Below are 10,552 nucleotides of genomic sequence, written 5' to 3' on the forward strand. Positions count from 1 at the left end.
CGCCGCCCCTGCTGACCCCGCCGGCCTTCCCGGCCCAGGTACTACGAGACCGGCAGCATCAAGCCCGGCGTGATCGGCGGCTCCAAGCCCAAGGTGGCGACGCCCAAAGTAGTGGACAAGATTGCCGAGTACAAGCGGCAGAACCCGACCATGTTCGCCTGGGAGATTCGGGACCGGCTCCTGGCTGAGGGCATCTGTGACAACGACACGGTGCCCAGCGTCTCCTCCATCAACAGGTGAGCAAGCGCCCCGGGCCTGCGGGGCGGGACTCCGGCGCCCGCTTCCTGCCCCAGGCCGCGTCCTGCGCCGCGCTCGCTCTTTGTCCAGCCTCTGCCCTTCCTCCGGGCTCCTGCCCCAAGTCATCCGGGCAGGGAGAGGAAAACTGCAAGGCGGAGACAGACAGACAGACAGGCAGGGCTGTCTCCAGTTCAGGGCTGCGTATTCCCTGCCGGGCTTCTGCCTGCGACCTGGAAAGGGATCCAAGTGTTTGTGGTAATTAAGACTCCAAGATTAGGCGCCTCGGAATCTAGAGACAATCACCGCCAGCAGCCCGAGCCTTTAAAATGACCAGCGTCTATTCACCGCCTCCTAACAGACTTCCCTTTCTAAAGGCGCGCTCCCTTCCCGGGCGGCCGCGGTCCTGGCTCCTCCGCCCTCCGGGCCAGCTCCCACAAAGCTTGCTCCCAGGAGCCCAGTCCTCCTCCCTCCGGGCCAGCTCCCACAAAGCTTGCTCCCAGGAGCCCAGGCCTCGCTAGCCAGCTCCACACACGTTTCCGGCCCCAGGGCACCGGCACCGCCAACCACCAGCCAGCACCTGGCAGGGGCAGGCGAGCCAGACAGGGACTGGGGTGCCAGGCAGGGCGGGAGAGCCCCAGACCCTGAGACTCAGCCTTGGGAAAGGATGCCCCCAACCCCCTCGGGTGCCTGTCTCCAGGCTGAAGTCTTTTGCGCAAGTGGGGACGGTACAGGCCAGAGTCGGCGTGACATGCAGGACAGTGAGGTCTCCCAGACTCCAAACCCCTCCAGGGTGTGCTCCGGGAGAACACGTGTGCACATTCCGTGCACGCATGGCTCGGCTAGCGGCCTGGCCGGGGAGCCCCGGCTACCCGGGCTGGCTTCAGGATGACAGAAGTGTGTGGCCTGACAGTGGTACACAGAGACCCCGCACAAGTCACACTCCAGTCAGAAGCAAGACTCAGATGTCTTGCACCCCCACCCCAGCTTAAGCGGCCCCACCCCCACCCCCACCCCCACCAGGAGGACTAAGGGCTTCACACCTCTGTTATTCTTTGAACTCTTCCGAGGCTCATTATCAGGACAACTAATAATTCAGATGGTGCCTTATTCTGAAATGAGCGCCACATAGCAAGGTTTTTTTTTTTTAATATTTTGCAAATGGTATGGAATTATCCCAAATCATCCTGAAAACAGCAGGTAAAATTAGCTGGTAGAATGTACCTTGGCTAAAGAAGATTCCCTCTGCCACACTTGTGCTGTAACGTACGGCGAGGCGACCCCAGGAATTATCCCGGTGTGTGCCATCTGTATTAAAATGGTTATTCAGTTATGAACAGGGTAACATAATACTGATCAGCTAATTATACACCCTCTGAAAACCCTCAGCTCCCTGGGCCTGGCCCAGCCAGGTATTGAAAGCCCAGCGATTTGACATTCAGATACCTTCCCACAGAGCTGGAACCAGGCCTGGGTGGTTGGGGGAGGAAGGAGCCCTTTGCATTTAAAAGCCCGGGGAGGAGGCCAGGAGGCTTGGGGCTGGGGCTGAGGCTGGCTTGGCAGTTGGGAGGGGAAGGGGCTGCAGCCTTGTTCTGGAACCAGTCTGAAACTCAGCCCCGTGGCTGGCAGCTCTTGGGAGTGAGCTGGGACTGAGGTTCTGGGAGGGAGACAGCCGGGGCCCAGAGTGTGTCGCTGGACGGAGCCGTGGTGTTCTGGAGAATGCTGGAGAGAAATGCTTGTTGTCAGTAACTGGGTTTGCAAGGCTTTGGAGGCACCAAGCCAGGCAGGGTCAAGGCCGTTGGCTTCTCCTGGATGGGGCAGCGGAGTGGGCAACATGGCAGGTGTGGTGGCCCCGTCCCCAACATACACCTCCCCCGCCCCTGGCAGACATGATTTTGGAAGCTGGCTCCGGTCCCAGTTTGGGAATGCTTTGATTCTGAAAAGCGTGGAGAGCTGGGCACAGGCGACGCCAGGCTCAGGCTCTGGAAGCCTGGGGGTGCCCCACCGGGATGAGGACAGAGCCGGAGCGGCGTAGGAGTGGAGAAGGACCAACCATGGCTTGGAGCTCCCACAGCAGCAGGACCTCCCCGGCTCAGAGCCCTGTCACCCGAGGGGCGCTGGGCTTCCTCCGGGTGTGGGGCCACAGCCGTCCGCCAGCAGGAGTCGGCGGAGGTGGGCAGGAGGAGGGAGAGAGGAGCTGGTAGCCACCCACAGCCCGGGCAGCACCCTTGCCCTGCAGCTGGGCGTCACAGCTCACTTTGTCATCCAGGGCCAGGCAGGCTGTCCTCCCAGCGTTCCTATTTTGGGATGGATTCTGGGGGCTGCCGAGTGGGGACCGGGGGAAGGCTCAGGGTGCCACATACCCCACCTTTCGCCCTGTGGGTGCTTGGCTCTGAAGTCGGCGGGGGGCTTCTCTGGGATGGGTTGTGGCACCCCGGAGCCTGTGCTGACAGGCAGCGTCTCTGCGGCTGGTTGTGTTGGGAGCCTGGTCCTCTCCGTTTCGGGAATTCTCGCTCGTGGAGGAAGAACCTGGGGTTTTTCCTCTGTGCAGAAAAGCGTGATGTGTTGGGGGCGGTGGCTTCTGGGTCTGGCGCTTTTTGCTGGTGACGTGTCCCTAGGCAGGGTCTTTTGCCACAGCCGAGGGGGAGGACGTGCACCAGCCGGGGGTCGGCAGGACGGCCACACGTGCCCACCCGCCTGCGCCAAAGGCTCTCATTCCCTCCTCCCTGACCACATGCGGCCACTGCCCTTGAAAGATGCTGTGAGGCTTGTAAGCCAAGTTGCTTTTCGTGCTTTCCTGGCGGTTTTGGCATCTGATCCTGTGGTGATGAAGGTTTGGCCATCCGGCCCTCATCCCCCATTAGCGAAGCCTGCGGGAGTCCCTCTGAGCCCAAGGATTGGGCTAGGAAGGCCTCCCCATGCCCAGAGACCACGGTCAACAATCCCGAGGGCCGAGGGGCTGCTTAGCATGTGGGATTTATCTGACTGCTTCTAAATACCGGGTTCCTGGTCGCTGAGCATGGGGCTGCCGGCTCTTCACCTCGTTCCCGGCCTCTGTCAAGGGCGACGGTTGATGAACAGGTGGCTTTGGACTGAAACCTGGTGTGGGGAATGGCCCGAGGGGGGAAAGGTGGAGGGAGACCTGTGTCACCAGGAGGGGAAGGCGCCTGGCTCCGTGGCCAAGCGGTTGACCAGGCGGGAAGGATTTTCCTGATGACGCACCCAGCTCTGCCTGGGCTGCTGGTCTGGGCAGGGAACACAGCTCCTTTGAGAGAGCAGGTGCCAACTGCAGGGAGCATCTCGGGTCACCGGAGATCCCGCAAGGGTGCACTTTTGGAAGGCGTTGACAGTGAGGGCATGGCCAGGGGAGCCCGACACCCTTGGAGGTCAGGGCACTCCCTGCCCCTAGGTCTCTGGGGTGGCCTCTGCCAGAGTCCGCATGTCACTGGTCACCCACCACCCACCCATGCCCCTCAGCCTGTGTGGCTCCAAGCGCACACATTCTCCCAGCAAGGGCAGACTGCACTTCCAGAAGGCTGTGGCCCAGCGGGGTGTTGCAGAATCCCGTCCTGGGTTATGCGGGTGCCCCCTGTGTCCTCTGCCAGGGGTCTGGCTGCAGGTGCGGGGCCTGCCAGGTGTTCATTCAAAGGCCTTTCTAATCTATGGGCAGGACGGGCAGGGAGCCACCGGCCCCGGCCAGGGGGATGGGGAAGACGTGTTCAGGGCTGGGGCTGTTCCTCCCTGTCTGAAACTCGGGCTCCAGAATGTTGCCTGTTTGATCTTGGATCTGGCTCGGCAGGAAGCTGGGCCGGGCAGTGCTGCCGGCCCGGTCTCCGTGCCCTTGCGGCTGCTTGGTGGTCAAGGCTGCTAGTCTCGTGGCGAAGGGCCAGGGCGAACCGGAGAGTGAAGGATAGGCCTTCCACCTTCAGGGGAGTGGGAGGCACGAGGACAGGGACGGCCCTCGGTGGCCTGAGCCCAGCAGGCTGGGCCCGCATGCTGGCAGCCACGCCAGTTTCTCTCTGTCTGGTCCCTGCTGCCAAGGCAAGTATCGGGATAACCTTGGGAGCGGGCCTAGCCAGTGAGACTCTCATTCCCCCAAATGGCTGGATGGCCTCCCGAGAAGCTCTTCTTGTTCCTCAGTCATTTTGGACTGGGTTTCCTGGCCAGCGGAGCCGTCAGTCCGACTGTCTCCCCGCTGGCTGGTTCGGTGCATGTTCAGGCCACAAAGCAGTTTTCAGGGAAAGCACTGGCCGGGCTCCGCGTTCGTCAAGAAGGGGCAGACAGGAGGGGCTGGGGCCAACGGCAGCTCCAGTTGGGCTTTGCAAGGTGATGCAAAGGCGCCAAGGCGGGGGGACAACCCCAAATGAGTAGATAAGTAGCGTCCCAACTGTCCTGAGATCTCAACCAGGCAATCACATCAAATAGGAAGTGGCATCCACCTCGCGCCCGCCCAGGTCACCCACTCGATGGCTTTTATCATCGCTCGGCTGTCTCATCTGTTGCCGCTCTTGGCCTGGGCGCCGGGGCCGCGTGGAGGGTGGTCTCCGGTGCAATCCTACACCCGAGAGCCAACAATCAGCCCACACAGCCGCGGACTTTGACAGGAGCCCGGGAAGGGCCCATCTGTCTGCATGGAAACCAATCAATAACTCTGTAACCAGAGCCCTTGTCATAGGGAAACGGACAACACAACAGTTCAATAGAGGGGCCACGGGGGGATTAGCCCAGGGGAGACTGGCCGGGCTGGGGGACAGGGGTTAGGGAGCAAGTGGAGATGCGGCAGGGGACAGTCATCGCTTTGCGGGTGTGTTGGCGCCAGGAGCTTCCTGTGCACAGTAGACCCAGGGGTGACAGCATGCGCGTGGGACCAGAAGAGGACAGCTTCCAGGGGAAGACAGCGACAGCTGTGGCTGGAGCAGGAGGTCTGTCACACCCACCCAGAGCCTGTGCCCTGGAAAGGGGGCCCCCGATGAGCCTGTGTGGCGTCTTCTCATGGGCGGCTGGGACGGGCACCTTCTGCCAGGGCCCCGTTGCCACCCAGCCTCTTGATCTCCAGCTTCCACTGATGGCAGCGTCACCCCTCTGAGCCCAGGCTTGTCCCCAGCCCTCCTTGCTTGTACCCGGAGTTGGAGTTCTCATATCAAGAGGCAAAGGTGTACAGACGGTCCCTAGCAGGTGGTGGCATGGCTTGAGAATTTTCCACTTGACGATGGTGCAGAAGCAACGCACGTTCAGTGGAAACTGCTCTCCGAGCCACCCGACCGTTCTGTTCCTCACTTCCAGGACAGCCTTCAAGAACGTGGGCACGGGATGGTCAACACTTGGTTATACAACAGGCTTTGCGTGAGGGGGTATCGCCCGGCGGTGGGCTGGTGTGTGTGCTCCGAGCCTGTCTGAGGTAGGCCGAGCTGAGCTTGGAGTTTCTGTGCCTTTGATGGACCACGTGCCACTCTGACGCGTGATGTTTTCGGCTTACGGCGGGTGTGTCGAGATGTAACCCCATGGCGAGTCAAGGGGCATCTGTGTGCTGGGAAGAGTTCCCGGGCCACCTCCTGCTCTTTGCGAGAACGCGCCCTGGCAGGCCTCCGGGTCTCGCTGTGTCTCCTGTCTCCCACCCGCTGAGCTGGGTGTCCAAGCTCAGATTCTTGCAGGGAAAGCAGCCACAGGTGCAGCCCCCAGCCACGCGGGTGAGTCCAGAGTTGGGGTAGGGCCCCGAGCTCCGAGGCGTGGCTAGTGGTGCCCACAGCCTGCACCCAGATAGCAAGGGAAGTAGCAGACAGGGGAGCCCTCGGGTTGCCTGGGTGTGTCCCTCGGCCACAGCACACTGGTGAGGTGTTTCCTCCTGTGGGACAAGGGATTTGTTTTGTTGCTCGAAAGGCAAGCCAGGACGTGGTCATGATGTTGACAGGTGCAGGGGTTGACGTCTTCTGGGTGTCTGGATTTGTGTGTGGCCACCTGGCGTACTCTTAGGGGCAGGGACTCTGAGGCCAAGGGGGGGGGGAAGGGAGGAGGGCCCCAAGGCGTGCCCTGTGGTCACAGGCCAAGGCCAGGCCCCTTCACCTGGGCCGTCAGCCTGACCAGAGAGGCAGCCACGAGCTCATGGCTTGGGCAACAGCAGTCCCGGGCCTGGGCTCAAGAGTCTGTGTGTCATCATCTAGGCGAATGTGAGCCCAGTTTTCCCTCACTTACTTCTGTCCTGACACGACAGTCCAGCTGGCCCTCTGTAAGAGGGGCTTTGCGGCCGTGATGCCGTCCCCGCCACGGAGCTGTGTGGCCAGCGGCCCATCTCGCCGATGCTTGAGTCCCACCCAGGCGAAGGGTTGGCGAGGGACCCGCTGAGCACGCAGCCACGGCGACGCTCTTCCCGGCACAGCCCTTCCTCGGAGCTGCGGTCCAGCCACCCCAAGCCAGGCCCCAGCCCCAGCCCCGAAATCCTTCCAGTACTCCAGGTTCTGGAACATGAGGAAGAGGCTGACCGTGTATGGGAAACACACAGCTGGCCCCTGGGAGGCTTGGGGTCCAGGCGAGGCGAGCCCGCAGACACCTGGGGCCTCCTGCGAGGGCTGTCGGGGATCCGGGAAGCAGGAGGAGCATGGGCTGGCCCTGGAGGAGAGGGAGCAGGCCCTGGCCTGGGAACCCATGTGATGCAGGAAGGCGTGTGGGAGGGAGGGAGACGGGAGGGGGTGGGGCTGGCCCCTTCTCGGCGCACCCTCCACCCCCCGGGGCAGTGGGGCCCTGTCTATGTTTTGAGAGATAATATGATGAGAAGACTGTTGTTTTTCCCAGAGAAAGGCAGGAAGGAGAGAGGTCAGGTGGCATCTTGTCCCAGGGAGGGTCAGGTTTATTGCAGAGACATGGGGGAAGAAACGTGCCCAGAAGTCCAGCCTGGTGTCTGCCAAGGGCAGTGGTGGAGAGGCTTTGTGGCTGCAGGTCAGAGCACATGTGCCCTCGAGCCCTGGCAGCCAGGGCACATGGGAGAGGCCACGGGAGATGGTACGGAGGGTGACCAGAGCTGGACCGGCAGAGCTGAGCACACTGCTCGCCTGCAGGTGTGGCGCAGGGAGACGGGGTTTCTCAAACTCCGTGCCGGCCACAGAACACACGTGACTCGTGGTGGAGGGGGGCATGGGAGGATGGCCAGGAGAAGAGGGGGAGATCTCCCACTTGGGCTCCAGATCAGAGCTCCTCCGCCCAGAGCCTGTGGCTGCTTTGTTCTGGGTGACCCCTCTGCCACCTGAGTCCTGCTAGAGTTGCGGTGACGTCCCTCTGCAGTGGGCACAGAACAGGCCAGAGGACAGAGGGTGGCTTCTCGGGGCAGGGGGCAGGGCACAGGCTGGGGCACTGTGCTCATCTCGCGAGCACAGGGGAGTCCAGATGTCAGAGAGGAAGGGCTTAAGGCGGGCGGCAGGAGGGGCGGGAGAGAAAGAAGATGGCCCAGAGCCCGAGTGGTGGGAGCGGCACCAGGCAAGCACCTGTCCTCACTCCCTCTTGCCCGCCCACACCTGGCAGCAGGTGGAGGGAGCTGAAGGAGACCAGGAGGCTGCAGGCAGCGTTTGCCTGTCTGCCCGACAGCCCATGAAGTGAGCAGGGAGGCGACCCTCACCCAGCCACGGCCTGGGACCCTCCGTCCCATCCCGGAGGCAGGCAGCAGTGCCCACATGTGCTGCGGCCCCTGTAGCTCTGCTCGGAAGAGAGCTTGTGTGCCCATGTCCAGTCCAGCCTGGCTTCCCACCCCTGGGAAGTGTCTGGCGGCCCTGGTGAACTGGGGAGCTCTGGGAGGGGGTCAGTCTTGTCAAGCTGGGAGCTCGTCTGCTAGCCAGAAAGCTTCTGGCTAAAGGTCTGGGAAAGTTCCTGCCACGGCGTGGACAGCGTGCCCATGCAGGTGTCAGCGAAGACTCTCTGGAGAGCGCAGGGTGGAATGACAGTGGGCGCCTTGCCGGGTCTGAGAGTGGGGTCTAGAGCGGTTCACGGGGTGCCTTACACATGTGGTGCGTGTGCATGTGCGCGTCAGGGACAAGCGTGCCCATGAACAGGGTGTCTGCTCCCGAGATGTGTGCGTCCAGGTGTGCGTGATGCTGGGGAGGCGCGTGTGTGTCATCGCACCGGTGGCAGTTGCCGTATCTGCTGACGCCTGCTGCGAGAGCACGCGTTTGCGTGGGGACAGAGGCCCAGACGGCCGTCTCCCCGGCCGTCTACAGAGCGGCCGTGGCCCTCCTCTGCCTCGTTGCTTGGGTGAGCTGGTCTGGGTGAGGGGGCCAATCTCAGTAGACTCTGATCGAAGGGTGAAGAGAATCTGATGAGATAAGAAAGGCCATCCTTCCTCCAGGGACCCGTGGTGGTTTTATGTTTCCCGTTCCGCCAGCTTCTCTAAGCAGCTGACACCAGGGCCGGCGGCCTTCAAGGGGCTGTGGCTGTCTGGAGTCTGGCGGGCCTGAGTTAAGGGGGTCTGCCGGGATGGGACTTGGGCTCCTCACATCAGTCACTGTGGTCCTGGGGGGAGAGCCTGACAGAGTCCTGCTGAGAGGGGAAGACAGGTGCAGGAGAGACTGCAGCGGGCAGGAGGAGGGAGGGCCAGGTGTGATGACACCGGCTAGCCCCCGCCGAGGCCTGGGTTTTGACCACATAAATGGGCCATCTTGTGGGGGAGACCTTTTTTTCCTTGAGTTGGAAGTTCCCCTCTGTCAACCCAGACCGAATGTAGTGGCACGATCACTGCTTACCACAGCCTCAGACTCCTGGGCTCAAGCAGTCCTCTCTCCTCAGTCTCCCGAGCAGCTGGGACGACAGGTGCACACCACCACACCTGGCTAGTTTTTAAATTCTCTTTGTAGAGACGAGGTCTCGCTATGTTGTCCAGGCTGGTTTCAAACTGGGGTTCAGGCAATCCTCTTGCCTCCGCCTCCCAAAGTGCTGAGATCATAGATGTGTGCCACCACGCCAGCGGAGTGGTCTTTTTCACTGTTAGGAAGAGGTCCTGAAACTTTTAGCCAGTCCATGGGGCTAAGCACTTAATTCTCCACAGAGGGTGCAGGCCTGGTCGGGATCCAACACCTCCTAGGAACCGTGCTTACCCTCACTTTCACCCCCTTCGCTTCCCCTGAACTTGGCCATGAGGACCAAGGTGGCCCCAGGGAGACATCCTGGGAAGCCACATAGACTCCTTAGGAGATGACCTCCCAGGACGGGCACAAAAAAAGTTGAGGGAGATTCATTTCATGGCCCGTGGCTGCTCTGAAAAGCCGACTGCAGCGTGTGAATGTGATAAATGTTAACTGAGCATTAATCGCATTAAAGAGGGCCCTATAAACTTTTCATTTCTAATTAAATTCGGCCGGTGATGCAGCCCAAGCGAGTACTCTGGGCCTTTGTTTATGTGGAAAATTAAAATGCAAATGCAATGGGATTTATTTCCGGGTGCGGAGGGATGGGCTGGCCCCGCTGGCTGCGGGTCTCCAGGCCTGTCGGGCCAGGGGTCTGCTGCTTCGGAGGGACTGCCGCCCTTGCCCTTGCGACAGGCTCCTGTGTGAAGGGAGAGGCCGTAGTTCAAGGTCAAGTAGAATGGAGATGGGGAGGAGGTGTGGAAACAGTGGAAGAGAAGAGGAAGACACCAGATGCCACAGGAACGGAGGGGGCATGGTCCTGTATCCTCAGCCTTGTCCCCGCCAACTCACGCCTCTGGGAGCTGGGGAGGATGCTTGTGACTGATGCCATCTCAGCCGCCCCTCTGCTCCTGGTCGAGGCGTGCCTGTAGGCCGGGTTTGGAGGAAGCAGCCGGGCCGGGCTCCTGCAAGCCTGCCCTCAAAAGAACCGAGTGGCCGTGGACAGGGAGGGCCCGGGTCTGGACTTACCCCAGCCGTGAAGGGTCAGCTGCATCCACGCCATGGCTTCCCTGGGCTCTTCCTGGCGGTGCTGAGCGGCATTGACGCGGGGCAGTGAAGCGTGGCCGTGGCCGCAGAGGGCCGTGTGCACTCACGCACGCAGGGGGGACAGCTCAGCAGGGGAAGCCAAGGTCCCTCGAGGGGGCCCTTGGGGGCGTGATCCCTTTGATAAAAGGGGTCAGCCCGTGTGCTCTGGAACAGATGACCCCAAGTTCCTCCTTACTAAAGCACAGCTTAAGTCAAGGGGAGAGAAGCCTGGGTAAGAGAGACCCTGAGGGCAGTGGCTGGAGCCGCTGAGAGCAAGCCGAGCTTCTCTGTGGATGGGGAAGTTGGAAGTAGCATTAAAAAGTAGAGAGGGCCGGGCTCGGTGGCTCAGCCTGTCATCCCGCGCCTTTGGGAGGCTGAGGTGAGTGGATTGCCTGAGCCCGGGGGTTCGAGAC

General features: G+C 61.6%; 1 protein-coding gene across 1 annotated transcript in view; it reads left to right on the forward strand.

The window, feature by feature from the left end:
* The window catches only part of LOC103252255 (paired box protein Pax-2-like), a 36,535-nt gene that overhangs the window by 981 nt on the left and 25,002 nt on the right, over positions 1 to 10,552 (forward strand). Inside the window, exon 2 of the mRNA XM_021709011.1 lies at positions 39 to 236. Coding sequence (XP_021564686.1) covers positions 39 to 236 — 198 coding nt within the window. The remainder of the gene's footprint in view (positions 1 to 38; positions 237 to 10,552) is intronic.

This window comes from Carlito syrichta, unplaced genomic scaffold, assembly GCF_000164805.1.
Source record: "Carlito syrichta isolate Samal-C Ts95f unplaced genomic scaffold, Tarsius_syrichta-2.0.1 Scaffold153922, whole genome shotgun sequence".
In the NCBI taxonomy this organism is placed as follows: domain Eukaryota; kingdom Metazoa; phylum Chordata; class Mammalia; order Primates; family Tarsiidae; genus Carlito; species Carlito syrichta.